Source organism: Penicillium cataractarum (assembly GCF_028827025.1).
Source record: "Penicillium cataractarum strain IBT 29864 chromosome Unknown utg000009l, whole genome shotgun sequence".
NCBI lineage: Eukaryota > Fungi > Ascomycota > Eurotiomycetes > Eurotiales > Aspergillaceae > Penicillium > Penicillium cataractarum.
Window position 1 is genome coordinate 3712460 of NW_026622745.1, and position 16785 is coordinate 3729244.

General features: G+C 53.6%; 6 protein-coding genes across 6 annotated transcripts; 3 read left to right on the forward strand and 3 right to left on the reverse strand.

Moving 5' to 3' along the window:
• Positions 1-35: 35 nt before the first annotated feature.
• Positions 36-2488, forward strand: N7496_011942 (OPT family oligopeptide transporter; the record flags this gene model as incomplete). Its single annotated transcript, XM_056704855.1, has 2 exons — positions 36-884; positions 938-2488. The coding sequence occupies 2 exons, from the start codon at positions 36-38 to the stop codon at positions 2486-2488; spliced, it is 2400 nt and encodes a 799-aa protein (XP_056550815.1).
• A 780-nt stretch (positions 2489-3268) lies between these two features.
• N7496_011943 (SH3 domain protein) lies at positions 3269-5425 on the reverse strand (the record flags this gene model as incomplete). The annotated part of the gene is made up of 2 exons (XM_056704856.1): positions 3269-3949; positions 4007-5425. The coding sequence occupies 2 exons, from the start codon at positions 5423-5425 to the stop codon at positions 3269-3271; spliced, it is 2100 nt and encodes a 699-aa protein (XP_056550816.1).
• Positions 5426-6863: 1438 nt separating this feature from the next.
• Positions 6864-8301, reverse strand: N7496_011944 (putative cell division protein kinase (Ctk1); the record flags this gene model as incomplete). Its single annotated transcript, XM_056704857.1, has 5 exons — positions 6864-6896; positions 6949-7104; positions 7166-8017; positions 8090-8192; positions 8246-8301. The coding sequence occupies 5 exons, from the start codon at positions 8299-8301 to the stop codon at positions 6864-6866; spliced, it is 1200 nt and encodes a 399-aa protein (XP_056550817.1).
• A 340-nt stretch (positions 8302-8641) lies between these two features.
• On the forward strand, positions 8642-11783 carry N7496_011945 (uncharacterized protein; the record flags this gene model as incomplete). Its single annotated transcript, XM_056704858.1, has 8 exons — positions 8642-8677; positions 8763-8855; positions 8957-9042; positions 9117-9823; positions 9893-10275; positions 10339-10418; positions 10473-10578; positions 10638-11783. 8 exons carry the CDS (start codon positions 8642-8644, stop codon positions 11781-11783), a joined length of 2637 nt encoding a protein of 878 aa, XP_056550818.1.
• Positions 11784-12621: 838 nt separating this feature from the next.
• N7496_011946 (coiled-coil domain-containing protein MAD1) lies at positions 12622-14980 on the reverse strand (the record flags this gene model as incomplete). Its single annotated transcript, XM_056704859.1, has 3 exons — positions 12622-14553; positions 14608-14759; positions 14848-14980. The coding sequence occupies 3 exons, from the start codon at positions 14978-14980 to the stop codon at positions 12622-12624; spliced, it is 2217 nt and encodes a 738-aa protein (XP_056550819.1).
• Positions 14981-15331: 351 nt separating this feature from the next.
• On the forward strand, positions 15332-16209 carry N7496_011947 (40S ribosomal eS12 domain-containing protein; the record flags this gene model as incomplete). The annotated part of the gene is made up of 2 exons (XM_056704860.1): positions 15332-15644; positions 15830-16209. The coding sequence occupies 2 exons, from the start codon at positions 15332-15334 to the stop codon at positions 16207-16209; spliced, it is 693 nt and encodes a 230-aa protein (XP_056550820.1).
• Positions 16210-16785: the final 576 nt, after the last annotated feature.

Here is a 16785-nt window from a genome sequence, read left to right on the forward strand (position 1 = left end):
GGAAGCTCGCTTCTCCATGACGCATCGTTGGACCGATGAATTACCAGACACTCAATATGGCAGGCGATGCCTCTTCACCACGGCTGGAGGCCGTGGATAGGCCATCCTCGCCCGGCCAGGTCGCTAACACAAGTGACGATGTCGCCACGGCGAGCCCTAGACGAGCGCAAACTACGTCCGCCCAGAGCTTCACTCCCCGCTCGTTGATTGTCGGTCTCATTATCGGCGCCCTGATCACCTTCTCCAATACCTACTTTGGTCTCCAGACAGGATGGATTAGCACAATGGCCATGCCGTCGGCATTGATTGGGTTCTCGGTCTTCAAGGTCTTGACCAAGTACTTGTCCTTCCCGTTTACTCCGATTGAGAACGTCCTCATTCAGACGGTGGCGGGAGCGGTGGGAACTATGCCTTTGGGCTGCGGATTCGTTGGTGTGATTCCTGCCTTGGAGTTCTTGTTGAAGGATGGCGAGGACGGACCGAAGGGAGATGGTGGTGAAGGCGAAGGCGGCCCGCTTAAATTGGGCTTCTGGAAATTGGTGGTCTGGAGTCTTGGAGTCTGTTTGTTCGGTGTCGTCTTTGCTGTACCGTTGCGGAAAGAAGTGATTGTGCGCGAAAAGTTGCGATTCCCCAGTGGGACTGCTTCTGCGCTGATGCTGCGGGTCCTACACGGCGCAGGAAAAGACGAGAAGACACCCTTGGATGGCCAGGGTCGCTCGAGTGGACTAGCTCAGGGTAATTACAACGGCCGTCAGCCCCAAGGAGATGAGCAGCAAGGTCTCCTGGTAAAAGATGCAGACACCGAAGACCAGTCCGTGGATGAGAAGGATTGGCGATCAAAGATGCGTCTTTTGATCGGGGCCTTTGTGGTCTCTGGTATTTATGTGAGCCCTTCTCTCCCACCCAATTAGAAATCAACCATGACTAACAAATGCAGACCCTTTTCTCCTACTTCGTTCCCCTGGTTCGGGATATTCCCTTGTTCGGGTTGGGACTTGCCCATAATTGGCTATGGACTCTCAATCCATCACCCGCGTATATCGGCCAGGGAATTATTATGGGACCATCGACCTGCATGCACATGCTCTTTGGAGCAGTGCTGGGATGGGGAATCCTTTCGCCACTGGCCAGGGCTCGTGGCTGGGCGCCCGGACCCGTGGATAGCTGGGATGATGGGAGTAAAGCATGGATAGTATGGATTTCTCTAGCTATCATGCTTGCAGATTCACTCGTCAGCCTCGGATGGCTTGTCATCAAGCCTATTGTCAGCCGGGCTCCGAGGTGGATTGCTATACTGCGATCAACTCGTGCTGGCCAGTGGATTGCAGTACGACTGGAGCGATCAGGGTCACACGAGCACTCTTATATCAATTACTCTGCATTGGATTCTGGAAACCATGAAATCGCCCACGAAAACTTGGACGGTGTTCATGTACAGGTCACGACAGCTAAAGATGAAGACGAAGATGCGCCTCCTTCCCAGCTTATTTCCACTCGGATGGTGGTGATCCTGCTTCCTTTGACACTGATCTTGAATGTTGTCTGTATGCATTATGTCTTCGGTGATATAATCTCCCCTTGGCTGTCTAGCCTGGCTACCCTTCTTGCAGTCCTCCTCTCCATCATGGGCGTGCGTGCTCTTGGCGAGACTGATCTCAACCCAGTATCGGGTATCAGCAAGCTCACCCAACTACTTTTCTCCCTGGCAACGCCAGCCTCACACTTCTCCCGACGGACGGCCCTGGTCACGAACCTCCTCGCCGGTGCCGTATCCGAATCTGGTGCCCTACAAGCCGGAGACATGATGCAGGATCTCAAGACGGGCCATCTCCTCGGCGCGAGCCCCAAGGCACAATTCTACGGCCAAATCATCGGGAGTCTCGTCGGTGCCGTGCTTTCGACAGCCGTCTACAAGATGTACGTCAACGTCTATGAAATCCCCGGAGAGATGTTCCAGACACCTACCGCATACGTCTGGATCTTCACCGCTCGCCTTGTTACGGGCGAGGGCCTACCAGACATGGCATGGCAAGCATCCGTCATCGCAGGCCTTATATGGGTCCTCCTCACCGCGGTGCGAATCATAGCTGCATCTCCTTCTTTCGCACAGAACGGCCAACCCCCAGCCTGGAGAAATTGGATTCCCGGCGGTATCGCCGTGGCAGTTGGTATCTTCAACGTCCCATCTTTTACACTGGCCAGGGCGATAGGTGGCATTATTGCGTGGTGGTGGGCACGGAAGCACTCGCCCCCCACTCGTCAGCCTCCTTCCAGCGATATCGCGGATGGAATTAATTCCTCTGCTGCGGACGCGCCATCTGCGCTGCAGTCTGGACAGGGCGATACACCCTCTGCGGCAGAGGCGGCTGCCAAGGCTGATGCAGCTTCTTCGACTGTCGTTGTTTTGGCGTCTGGTCTTATTCTGGGTGAAGGTATTATGAGTATTGTGAATCTTCTTCTTGCAAGTGGTCGGGTTCCCCATCTATAGGGGATGTATGAGGGGGAGATGCATTTCGGGTTCAATAAAATTTCGGGTTCTGCGTTTTCTGCATTTTATAGATGACTTGTGATCTTTGACTTGGGATTTTGCGGTTCATGCTTTGCATCTGCATTCTATATTAGAGGCCTCGGGCTACCAACATCATCATTCGGGCTATGTCAACAAAACTAGATCAATCAGTCTTATAAATTGAGCAAAAAAGTCATAATGTGGAATAATAAATTTAGATATCTAAATACGAAATCACATAAAGTTCACCGCTATTACGGAGGGAAAAAAAAAGGTACAGGGTGTTCAGGGTATCCAACTCATTTACCGATTCACACATATTCAGAGTCAATATCCATCAGTCCGGAAGAATGATAATCAGACAGGAAGCTATTAGCTTCCCATCATAGAAGAAATAAAATAATTCAAAGAAGCAGAGGAAAAGAGAAGGGGAAATGAAGAACAGGAAAGGGAACAAGCAACTGCAGCAGATCAGGAGAAGCTTCGGTTTTGGACTAGGGACATTCCGGGAACACCGGGAGCCAGACTGACACGAGTGATAGCATCTTGATGCATGAAAGGTTGGTGGGGGATATTTCAAAGACAGATGCATGCAAGCAAAGCAAAGATCTTAGGTATGTAAAAGGACAGACAGATGGGTTATTCGTCACGGACGTAGAGATCGAGGATTGAGTTGCTCCAGACAGGCAGGCTCGTTTCCGTCCAGCGGGACACATTGACAAGATACGGTTCAGGGTATATTCGCGTTATGTATGCAGATCAAGCGTCCTGTGTGGGGACGGGCTTTCGGTTGATCTGAGACCCCGTTGGTGAGGTAGGTGCCGAAGGTGGAAGGGCGGGCAAATCACTTGTGGGAGCTGGACCTGGGGCCTCGGCTGCAACTAGCGGGCTGGACTTGGGGGGAGCAACGCCGCCAACGGTGGGCGGAGAGATGTTGCCTGCGCTATTACTGCGCTGCCGTTGGTTGACGGGCATCACCGGCCGCTGCATACCTCCAGGACCATAAGGACCTGGGCTCATGGAACGTGGGCCAGGGCCTGGCCGAGCACCGGGGCCGGGAGACATTGATCGCGGACCGGGTGACATCGAGCGGGGGCCAGGCGACATGGAGCGAGGGCCTGGGGACATTGAACGAGGCACGGGAGGGAAAGCAGCCGCGGGAGACATTGAACGGCCGGGGTAGGGGGCTCGGGGCGGGCCCTGGTAAGGGCCACCAGCAGGGGAACCGGGCCGGGCACCCTGGGGGTAGAAGCGGCCGGGGGGAGGCGGGCCTGACATGCGTCCGTTAGGGCCCATCGGTGGGGGCGGCCCACGAGGAACAGGGCCGGGGCCGGGGCCAGCTCCAGGAGGTGGACGTGGGCGAGGCTTCACAGGACGCGCAGACAAGCAGGAGCGCGGAGCAACTCCTTGCTGCGAACGATCCAGGCGAACGCACAGGGCCTGGAAACAAGATTAGTACTTATATCACTTTGAGGTTACTGCAAACTTGGCACTTACCCATCCATCGTCATACTCATGAAGCATCCGGACCAGAGCGCCAGAGCGGAGTTCCAATTCGTCATCCGCTGAAGGATGGAAGTCCATTTGCACACGATGAACGTTGTTCGGTCCAGGAGCAGCTCCAGCACCGGCAGCACCGGCAGCGACAGCAGCACCAACTCCAGCGCCAACTGCTGCTGCACCAGCGGCAGCGAGAACCTCGGATGAAACAGACTCCCCATCAGCACTAACACGGTTAGGCGAAGAGCTAGGAGGCACTCCCGCACCCGACTCTTGCGAGGCAGGGCGGCTAGACGGTTCATTATCAGATCCATGGGACGCGACAGCCGCGGCAGCAACAACACCAGCGGCAGCAGCACTAGCGCCAGCGGCAGTTGCCGCAATAGCAGCATCAGAGGGGACGGCAGCCGCAGCCTCTTCAACCACGGGTGTGGGAGGGTTGAAGGGATTGACAGGATCGCTGAACGGGTTCTGGGCGCTGGAACTAGACTTGGGCGGAGTAGGAGGCGGTGAGTTACCAGTGAGATTACGAGAAGCCACGGCTGCACCAGCCGCGCCAGCTCCAGCAGCGCCAATTGCACCGGCTGCAACGGCAGTCGCTGGGTTGAAGCCCCCATTGCTGCTCAGATCAGGCGCAAACTGAGTAATTGGACGCACGCTAAGCTGAGGAGGCGTTGAGGGAGTGGAGGGCTTCATGGGAGGAGGAGGAGGCGGGAGAGAGAAGGCCTCCTTCTCATTCTGAATCTCAACCGGCTCCTGGTTGCGCTTCCTCTTCCGGACCAAGAAGAAGATCAGGGCTGCAATGACACCGATGCCGAGGATAACTCCAATTGCGACACCGGCCTTGGCACCACCAGACATCCCTGATGAAGCTGCGGCTGTCGTAGCTGACGAAGAGGCGCCAGAGTTGGTGGCCGATGCGGTTGAGGTCGCTGCAAGACGGTTCACATCCTGGCTGCTATCTGCGGTAGTTTGCGAGGCCGAAGTGACAAAGGAAGATGGCGCCTGGGTTGTGTCGGCTGACGTATTTGTTGCTGACGTTTTCTCGGTGGTCTTGGTAGCCTCTGCCTTGGTCTTTTCAGTCGTAGTCGTATCGGCTGTGGTCTCCTTGGCGGTCTCCTTGGTGGTGGCCGCTGTCGCTTTTGTTGTCTCTGCAGTGGTCGTCTTCGTAACGCCTACAGCTGGGCCGACACCGACGTTGTTGGTCTTAGTGCTCGTGGCAGACGTAGTGGTAGTTTGACCCTCCGTCACATAGCCTCCAATGGCACCATCAAAGTCCGCCGAGAGTGTTTTATAGACGATAACGACATTGTCGCGCTCCACCAAAGAGGAATCATGATTGGCGATTATCTCGTCGATAGCCCGCGCCTCCAGAGGGCGGTGCTGCATATGGTAGAGTGCATGCCCGTGCACCATGTTGAGCGATCGTTACGCTTTCTCGAGATGGTGACGGGAGGGGATTCAAAAAGTGATAGTCGTGAAGCGATAATCGCTCCTAAAAAGAGAACAAGGTCGGTTGGGTCCGGACCCGGATTCCAACGCGAGTCTGGGGAAGGAATCGGAGAATCGCGTCGGTTCACAGTCCACACTTGCGCGCTGTGGAATGTGGATAGAAAGAATGGACGACTAGAGATATCGAGGGCCGCCGATAACCAGTCGGGGTTGGGGGGGGGGAAAGAAAGGAAAGGACAACGACTTCCAGGTCGTAGAGGGTGTGAAAAAGAGTGTCGCGGGTGAGAAGGAAGAAGAGAAACCGAAGCCTCAAAGTTCAAGAACAGGCATAACCAGACGTCCTGTGGGAGGTAAGGAAAGGGTTCCGGGACTCCCCACGAGGGGAGGGTGAAATGAGATGTTTACTGGGGAGGGGACCCTGACCCAGTCTTACTCGGTAAGGGAGGCGTCACGCTAGCCAAGTTGGGTAGTGATCATGAAGTGATGCAGTCTATGATTGGCTGATATCGTACGGTTCCTGGTTATGCGCAAACGCGAAATGACGGCAATACGAGGTGGTCGAGATGGCGGATGGTCCGATCGCAAAAACCACGGACCAAAGTGCAAACAGCAAACAGCAAACAAGTGTCCTGAATTTTGAGGTTTTCAGGTTTGGTCTTTCCATAGAAGACTCTCTTCCTTTCTTTCCCTCATTCAACAACAACCATCTCATCATCAATTCTATCAAGGCACACACACCAGGCTGCAAAGACTTAGCGCCGGCTCGAGTGGCCCCCAAAGAGTGGCTCTTCGCTAACAACCCTGCAACGAGGGGCACAGACTCCATCCTTTTTCTGTCTGGCTGTTTCACGTCTTTCAGCCCTCGACTCTCATTGCCCAATGGCCTTCTGTCGCAATTTCCGGGCCACCCGGACATCTTTCGGGTCCTGGAAATGGTGGTTCATGCTCCCTCGTTCGTCATTGCATTCTAATTGATTACTCGCGCTCAGAAATAAATGACCGTTTCCCCGGCAGACAACCAATGAGAGCCGTCGAATGACGATTGACTGCTATTCTTAGGTAGGTTTATTACTTGTTGGTTATTGGTGTGGTTATGATCTCCTTGGGATCTCCCAATGGGGATTGGGATACGAATTCCACTTCGCTTTCCACAATATGCTCCGTACGGAGTCCTGTATGTACATAACGCCCTGTACATCATTAAAGGCTCGATGTCACCATCATGTCCCTGAGAATATATTGCGCCTCCCCCATCGTTGCATTCTTGGCAAAGACCGTGTTGACACTGCCACTCCTTCCCGAGATGACACACACACGGCTCCCAATTCCTGTAGGTACGGGCCACACCCTGGACCGTGTGGCTGAAGCCCACCGTCGTGTGGCAACCGTCCGGCTCGTGAGATTAAACGGTGGAGAAATACGGATGTCGGAGTGCCTGCCATCATTAGAGTCCGACCCAGCATGACAATCTCTTCGCAGTCACTTACCTTGTCGGCAGAAAGTCGCTCGCTGCTCTGGTAGCGGAGTAAGCGGCGGGCCAAATCACGGCCATTGGAGGAGACCGCTGGCAGGATATCTTCCCAGGATTGTGCCGGAACGGTGTAGAATTCGACCTTGCCCCAGTCCGGCAGGACTTGGACGTCCTGTACTTCCAATTAGTCTCGGACATTAGGGACCTTCCCTTTCCACCGTCAGATATCTTACCGGCCATATATGCTCATCTGGAGTTCCCAGAGTGCTAAAGATGGAGTGGATGAGTGAGAGGTCACTTCCCACGGGTCCTGAATCAAACAGCTCGCCATGTCCCACGGTAATAGCTTCCGCTACCACACAACCAGCGGCCCAAAGGTCGAGAGCTGTTCCGTATGCCTTGTATCCGAACAAAACCTCGGGAGCTCGGTAGCTAGTGGTTCCCACGTCGGTGATTTTCTGATCACTGAGCTCGGACCCTGGATCTTCCTCTTTCCATGAAATCCCAAAGTCTGCCAAATAGGCTGGCCCATCGGGTGAACTCATCAAAATATTGGAAGGCTTGATGTCTCGATGGATGATCCCCAGTTTATGAATGTGTTCAAGGGCCTGAAACATGTCACGCAAGATAGACCGTGTCTGTGCGGCAGTGACCATGTCTCGCTGGAGCAATTGCGCAAAGTCGTATCGCAGGAATGGGAAGACCAGAGCCAATCTACCCCCGTCTAAGTTGAACATCTCAACTAGAGGAATCACATTAGGACTGGCTGCCTCACGTAGCAGCCGTGCTTCACGTTGGACATCGTGAGGTGCTGTCATCAAATGCGGAATGGTGATCTTCACGGCACGCACCGCACCGTCCTTGGCCGTGGATTTGTAGATCGTGGAGTGCAGCCCGTCGAAATGATGGAAGCAAGAGGTATACTGTCCAAAGGTTTCCCCTACTGACGACTCTGATGAGCCAGCTAGGTCTTGGTATTCCCCGTGGGAGATATCTTGCACTTGCTTCGAGTCGTTGTTGACCGGTGCCGCAAATTTGGCCTCGGCAGTATCGATCGCTTGTTGACACAGTCGGTCATACTCCTCCTAGCATGGAATCAATTTTTCTGCTCTTCAAAACTGTGGAAAATCTGCAAGACTAGCAGACCAGCGACTGACCTTGGAGTTGGCCTGATCATAGGCTTCAGTCTCACATCTCCTCGCCTCTGCTTGAGCTTCGGCAAAGGCTGTGGTTGACGAACTGTGCTGATAAACCGTAGTGCTATGTAACAATATTAGTGTCAATCAGGTTGGATCAACACCTGAAAGACTGACAGAGACTGAATGGCCCTTAATCGGTCCGTAAAGCCCAAATCGCCCCTCCAATCCATGGCGGGCCTGTGGAGCTCTGAATTGAAGCTCTGCGGGCTGGCCCAGACAGATGACGATGATGTCATGTGACCCTGAAACGGCCCTTGTAACCAATAAAACGGAGGTATCTCGTTCTCATTGGATAATCTCTGCCAAGACCCGTCACACCGCGTTCCCGGCCATCGTCATTCCATCCCCATGGCCGTCCTCGGTGATCGCACTCCAGCATTCGGACCAAACCCGCAATCATTGATCTTCCCCCGACCGAGTGGTTGATCTGTATCGTCAATCTCTTGGGCGCTGTGTCCTTACTGATTATGCGCTCGGTGCGCTGCACTGACAACTGTCAAATCTGAAACCATGGAACTCTCACGGCAGGAGTACCCGGCCTTGCTGGTATGATGGACTGACACTCTGCGCTCTGCTACCCTGGAGCGAGATCAGCTGTATACTGACCGTGGGCGCTTTTCTATCCTTCTAGGCTACTCTACACCCCAGTCAAGCTTCGACCATCCTAAACGATCGCATCCGACTCATCAACAAGATCAATGCGGATATTGCGGACTTCCTGCAGGTACGATGACCTGTCCTCCGCTACCCCGGAATCTCCCCCACAAAACACTATAACCACATTCCCTAGATCGTCGGGGCTGATTGTTGATATTATGGTCACAGGAGCGCCGTCGCGTCGAAGAAGCCTATGCCCAGAGCTTGCGGAAGCTAGCCAGTCGGCCACAATTGGACAATGGCGCCGCACTTGGGTGAGTCGGAACATGGATCCAGGGCTAAATAGGCCTTGTACGATGGAATTTCTGCGATTCTAATGGTTATACAGCATTTTCCAAATCCCCTGGCAGCGCATCATTAATGCCACCGAGGCCCTCGCCGTGTCGCACGAGACACTTGCGACCAAGATCGAAGAGGACGTAGAGCGGCCCCTGAGAGAATATAGCAACAAGAATCGGGATATGCAGTCAATGCCAGGAATTCAGAGCAACCTGGCGGGCCTTGCCAAAAATATCGATGCTGCGCAAAAGAAAGTCGACAAGGCGAAGGGCAAGGGCGCCAAGGGCGCAAGTAGCCTTTCCAGCGCCATCACTGCCGCGGAAGAGATGAATCAACAATGGGAGTCGCGTGCTCCCTTTGTCTATGAGCAACTACAGGCTGCGGATGAAGGTCGCCTCAATCACCTCCGCGATGTCCTGACCCAGCTGGAGACCCACGAAGTGGACCAAGTCGAGCGCTGCCGGCAAGCCGCTGAGAGCTGTCTGAACGTTCTCCTTAATGTGGAGACGGCGGATGAGATCAAGACCTTTGCTGCCAAAATGGCTGGCAACCGAACACCTTTGTCACCTGTGACGTCGCGGCGACAGAACTCTCAAGCGGAGATTCCCCCTACCGTTCCAGCTTCGGCCACACCTCCTCTAGCTGCTGCACCGCTTGCACCTCCACCGCATATTCAGGATGATGCAGCTAGCCAGCGATCGGAGAGATCGGAGACTCCAGCTCCAGCTCCAGCTGCTGCCGTGCAAACACCGCCAGGTGAGTCCATAACAAAACATAGCTGATCCCTAGAAACCCACATGCTGACATCATTGCCTTCGCTTCTAGCCCCAGAGCCGGTTCCTCGACATACACCATTGGGTGGTTTGAGGCGACTCGGGACAGTGATGAACCGACGGAAGAGCGTGATTGGACCGACAGCCGGAAGCTTTGACCGAAAGGCAGAGAAGAAGCATCGTAGCCCATTCGCACCCTTCAAGAGATCCGACTCTTCAAGGGAGATGCAAATTCCTGAATCTCCGCCATCAACTGCGGATCGACCTGGAACGTCTTTGACTGAGGAATCATCCTTGCGGAACCCCAGCGTATCACACGATCACAATACCACTGATGCCATTACTCCTGCGCCAATCGCTGAACAGGAACCATCTACTGCAAATGGAACCTTGGCAGAGGCTTCAGCTGCCATCGTCAGCAATGGCACCACTCCGGTACGCATGACATTGTTTGATATCTCGAAATAGTCTGACACGGTCCACTGATCATCTTCACAGGGCCATGTTGATTCTGAAGGCTTCACTGAGCGACCTTCAACTGTAGATGAAATTACACGTGCTCAGAGAGAGGCAGCAGGGTATGCGACCCCTTCTGATCAAACATAGACCACTTCTAACATAGTGAAACGCAGATTGGAGGACTCTGGAATGAACTTGACGATTCGTGACCAGCCGATCTTCGAAGATGAGAGCCAAGCTAAGAAGGCCATGGATGATATGGCCAACACCCTTCGGATGGTGAGTTCTTATAGTACACCTCTGGTCGACACCAAGACTGACTAAAGAATGTGATATAGCGCGCCCCGCAGCCAGGTATCAGACGGAATGCAGGCACTATTCGAGGCCGTCGTGACGTTCGAAACACCGTCTTTGTCCCCAACCCTGGCACCGATATGGCCGCCACATCGGCGGCATCTGATCTATACGGCCCATCATCTCCTATCAGGCATGCCCCGTCCCCCAGCACTGCGACGGAAGACCATGCCATGTCAGATACTACATCGGTTCGGTCAGGGCACACTATGCATGGCCCTGGGCCTAGCATTCATCCTGAGCTTCATGAGCCTGGTCTGAATGCATCCATCATTGAAACCGTCAGTGCATGGTTCTCAGAGGGCAACGTGACCAAGTCCTCCGTTGTGGGAGAGCTTGCCCTTTCACACAACCCTGCGCCGGGTGCTCCTGCAGACAACCTGCGCATTCGTCTCGACAACTTCCCTGTCCTGGAGAAGGTTGCCGCCAACCCACACTTTGTCCACGAAGCCACTAAGGACGGTGCAGACGAGAAGCGTGGCGAGTACGATATCCAGCTGGGCAGCATCTCGCGGCCCATGCCAACCGTCGCCTTCAAGTATCAGGTACACCTCGACCCAACCAACCCCTCGGCCTACTGCCCGGTCATTTTCAAGCCAGCCTGGAATCTGCAAGAAAACCAAGCAAGCGCAATTATATTCTACTCTCTCAACCCCTCCTTCACCTCGGCTACCGGCTCAATCACCCTTAAGAATGTGATCCTCACCGTCGGTCTGGATATTGCCGCCGAAGACGAGGTCACCAAGGAGCCGCGCGACTCGGTCGCCCACGCTACCAGCGCTGTGATGTACCCCAACTCCGGTGCGACTTTCCGTCGCAAGACTTCCACCGTGATCTGGAAGATCCCTGAGCTGGAGGTCAAGGCCCCAGGTTCTGGCGGCGAGGACGGCAAGTTCCTCGTGCGTTTCGCTACAGCGACTCCCGGGCCCCGTAAGGGTGCCGTTGAGGCCAGATTTGAGCTGCATACTACCGAGACTGGCTCCAGGCTGGGTATCAGTCGTGCTCCTGCGCACGCTGGTCCGAAGGAAATTGATCCTTTCGCGGATGAGGGCAAGCCTGCTACCCCCCTCCCTTGGGAGGAAGTTCCGACGGCTCGCAAGTTAGTCGCCGGAAAGTACGTCTCTGCTTAGATGGGCTTTTGCATGACAAGCCAATGGTCTTATTACGTATATACCCTTGTCTGAAGCGTGCTTTGGTTCGTCTGTGTGAGTGAGTACCCACTAGCATGCTACGAGAGGCTGCCAGTGGTTGGTTGACTTTGCTCTTTCCCTCTTTCATTTCTTGATCCCCCCCCCCCCAACTTTTGCAAATAGCGCCTATTCTTTCTCTTTCCTCTTTCCTTTTCCCCTTTCGTTGTTTTTAGGTTTGTAGTTAGGCATTTGAATCTGAGTATTTATGTTCCGTAAGACCTGGTGTGACTCCAGGCCGGGCTTGAGTTTGCAAACGGTTTCTTTTGCTGTGAGATCTAAAGTAAGAATCCATTATCGACCACTGTATTATCTGGTTTGTGGGCAGTAAATTAAAGCAGACGTTCATGGGACAGAATAGGTAAGGATGGGTAAGCCCGGAGGTCCACTGTAGCTGGCTAGGCCGTGGATATATATCACCCACCCTAACTGCACCAGTATGAGGGTGGAGGCTTCTATGTGGTATAAGGTTCGGTTCCACGCCGAGTCAGATCGAGATGGACAGACCTCCGTTTCCACCCACATTGGTGTCATTGAACATAGATTACACCTCATCTACGGGACCGATTGATCGAGCAAGACGGATACACTTCCGATAATGTAATATAGCATGCAATTCTTCCATATCGAATACATGAAAAGGCACCCGGAAATTCATAAAAGGGTTAAAGCATAGCACGCAAATCCGTCGTGCCGGGGAATCATACAGGGAACAATAAGCCCAAGGAAGTTAAAAATACCAATCGATTGGCCACAGCTGGAGACAAGAAAGAAGAGGCCGTTATATTCTGGCAGCTCGGGTTGTCTTATCATAAAAGTCAAGCGTCATCGCTGCCAGGAAGCAAGGAATGTCCTTTCTCTCTTCAACCCAGAACTTGATGAGAGGCTTGATCTCAAGTGCGAAGAGACTATTCGGCCCACCGGAGATCTTCATCGTGCCATTCTCACCATCAAAAACGATGGAGTTTTCCTCGCCATTACCCATGCTTCCAGGCCCGCGAGCATCAGAGGGAGCGTCGCTGTCGCCATGGCGGTATGCGGCAGAAAGGTGGAACATCGACGTGACACGGACACGGCCATTGGGGAGGAAGTCAAGCTTGTATCCCAGCAACGAGGCAACAGCTTCGCGGAACTCGGAGGACTTGGCTGTGAAGATTTCCTTGAACCGGCGCATGCGCTTCTCCTTGTCTGCCACGGTTCGCTCCATTTCCTGCATCTCGAGATTGAGGTTGTCGAGTGTGCTGATAGGCACCACTTTGACGCCGGCGTGTTCACTGCGGAGCTGGGCCAGAAGAGCCTGGTTCTCGGAGCGCAGCGTGTTCAATGTGACCATCTTAATCTTCTCCGCTTCTGCAGTTGGATTCTCACGCAGTTCCAAAATCCGTGTGTGGGATTTGGCCTTCAAGGACTTGATCTGTGATTTAGCAGCATCAAGCTCTCGTTTGGCCAGGGTCGTGGCCTGCTGTGACTTCGAGAGAGACTCTTGCAACTTCCTGTTCTTGCGGGTCAGGACTGCGAGTCGCTCATTTTCAGCCTCACTATCGGCGGGCGAAAGGGGACGCTTCGTTCCCCGCGCATGAGCGTCCTCCTGTTGCGGAGGCACCTCCTGCTTGGAAAGCTCGTCATGCGCCTTTTGAAGATCGTTCCGGTACTCGTCAACCAGCTGTTCCAACTTTGCGATTTGTGCCGACTTTTGCTCGTCATAAGTTTGTTCCGTGTTCATGGTCTCCTCTTCCGTGTCAAAAGTCTTGAGCTGTGCTCGTAGGTATTCAACCTCCTTCACAGCGAGGGCACGCTGTCTCTCCAATCTGGAGCGAACACGAGCCTCTGCCGCGGCTGGTGCCAATGCACCCGCAGAAATGCTTCCTGCAGTGCGGAGTTTCTCCAACTCTTGGCGAAGTTGAGTCTTCTCTTTCTCAAGACTGCTGATTACTTCGTCTTTCTCCAAGAATTGCGCATTAACAGTTCCGAGTTGGTCGATCAGTGTGGCTTTCTCAATCCGCTCTTCGACAAGAGCCCTGACCACAGCCTCCGGAGAATCAAATTCCATGGGCTGGTCGTTTTCTTGCAAGAGACTGGCCCACGACTGTCGCTCGTCCTCCAGAACCTGTTTCTGAATTTGCACGGTACCAAGTTCTGCCTCAAGCCCGCTCATCAACTGCAACTGATTTTCGAGCGATTTCTTCTGCTCCTCGACCACTTCGACGTTCTTCTGCACCTTACGCAGATGTCGTAGTTCTATGGTCTGATCCCGGTTCGCAGTTTCCAGCTCGCGGATGTGGGTGACCTGATCAGACAGCTCCCGCTTTAGGATAGTCAATGCCTCCGCATCGCTGCCGTCAGCCTTCAACTGAATATTTTGTGCTTCCAGATCCGCCACTTCAGCCTCACGTTCAGACAGCTTTTCTTGGGTGGCTTGCTGGGTGTTGCGTGCCTCTTGTAAATCGTGCTGAAGCTCTTCTATGGTTTTCTGAAGCGAGGCGCGGACCGTTTCGAGTTCGTGAATTTGGTACTTGAATTGGCGCTCTTGGTCGGACAATTGAGCTTGCGTATCGTTGAGCTCTTCCTGAATGTTGGAATTTTCATCCTGCAAGTCTCGGATCTTGCGCTCAAATCCCGTTTTGTCACTGAGTGATTGCTCCTGGGTTTCTTTCAACTCCTTTACTAATGCTTCGGTCTTCGTACTGGCGCGGAGGCTGGCGGACTCGGCGGCCTGTCGCAAAGTGAGTTAGCCGTGGAATCTCTGTATGCAGATACGTGGACTCACCTGCGCTTTTCGAAAATCCGCATCAGCCTTTAATTGGAGGCTTCTGGTCTCCTTCTCGTACCGGATAGCCTCCATCTCCCGCTCCTGCTTGAGGTTTGCGAGCTCGTATGTGAGCGTACTGACTTGCACTCGTAATTCATCTTTCTCGGCATCTGGAAATAGCGATCAATGGTTAGCTCCGAAAACATGCCTTTATCTTTCGTCGCGGACCCGCGGAGGGGATAGGAAGGAAGTTCGCACCGTGAGTTGATTGCTGAGGTCTAACAGATAAAACAGACTGTTGCATAATACTCCTCGAGCTGGCCGGCGCTGAAGGCGATGCAAACCCAGCAATTAGCTGGGATGCTGGTCGCTTTGTTGGGCTGTTCTCCATGTCGGCTGAGAAGTGAGAGGTGTTGGCGGGTCACGTTCCGGTGGTCGCAAGGAGCAATGAGCCCATCGAGCCCCGCCGAATTGACGAGCTTCGATTCTTAAAGACCGCAACTGTCGTCCCTTCAGGCAACAGAAGATAGGACGCGACGTGAAAAGAGCTCATTCAAGTTGTACCCAGGCGTTTGGCGGCTTTGAATGTTTGGGCCTTAGTCAGCAACCCAGAGCTTCTGCATCGGGACTAGCGTCAAAATTTTAAGAAATTATTTCGAGGCGGATTTCTCTTGACACACACCACCCCATTCAACCCACTCAACTCTCTCTCGCCCCCCGTCTTCAATTCACATCCGACAAAATGGGCAAGGACAAGGTCGAGAAGGACAAGAAGCGCGCTGAGAAGAAGGAGAAGCGTGCCGAAAAGGACGGTATTTCCAAGTCCAAGAAGGACAAGAAGGATAAGAAGGACAAGACCGCTCTCGCCGATGCGGTAGAGAAGGAGATCACCTCCCAGGTCCTGGAGGGCTTGGACCAGGCTGCTGCTGCCGGTGCCGCTGAGATTGAGGTCGATGCCATGGCTATCGACCGCCCCGTCGGCGCTGTCGTTCCCTTCGCCAACCCTCTGGTCGAGGACAAGCAGGCCAAGAAGGTGCTCAAGAGCGTGAAGAAGGGTAAGCTGAACCATTATCTCTCTCTCCGTGACTTGCGTCGTCCGTTATGTGCTTTCATTGGACTCGTATGGGCCAGGACAATCGTTATGTTGTCTCGATGTGATCCCAATCGCACCGGCGCAAGTCCAGTGCACAACTTTTTTTTTTCAATCTGAATATATAGCTAACATTCCATTTCCGCATAGCTGCCGTCAACAAGTCCCTCAAGCGCGGTGTCAAGGAAGTCGTCAAGGCCCTCCGCAAGTCTCCTGTCCCCGCCGCCAACGCCAAGGTCGACATCCCCTCCGGCGTTGTCATTCTCGCTGCCGACATCTCCCCCATGGACGTTATCTCTCACATTCCCGTTCTGTGCGAGGACCACGGCATTCCCTACGTCTTTGTGACCTCCCGCGCTGAGCTCGGTGCCTCTGCTGCCACCAAGCGCCCCACCAGTGTTGTTATGGTCACCCCCAAGTCCGGCAAGAACAAGAAGCTCGACGAGGATGCCGATGGTGAGGACTTCGGCAAGGTCTTCGAGGAGTTGGCCAAGCTCGCGGAGAAGGAGGGAAAGAGCGTTAACGTTTAAAGACGCTGCTTAGCCTGTCCATTTTTACCACGCTTTGCTTTCTTCCCCACGTTCGTGATTACTGGTGGGTTCTCTTATTGTACAGGGTTTTGTTCTTGTCTGATAGGACCGTGCATGTCTTTGGGGGTCCGGCCTTTGGGTTTTCTTTTTTATTTCCATATTTTGCTATACTGCAGTTCGGCGTTTTCTTGACGGTGTATGAAAAAAAGGCAGGAAGACTTCCAATGAGAATTCACCCCATGCATCCAAGCATGTTTTGATCATGCCCCTCGCTATTCGTTTTCTTTGTTAATGTCGAGCTAAGTGGGCCTTCTATGCGACTACTGTATTATTGTGGATTCGGCAGGGCAGATAGCACATGGAGTGTGGCCTCAAGCGTCGCTCGTACATCAATCGCCTGTGAATTGAATGCTACCTAGAACCCGATTCTATTCCACAATAATCCAAAGGGCTTCAGTCACACAGGTTGCCATACAAAAATCGAAGGTAACTCGACGTCTGGCCGAATGTCGAGGCACTGTAATGGTTACACGGCGACACCCGACTAGAAGAACCACTTGCCCATGATTCATTGTA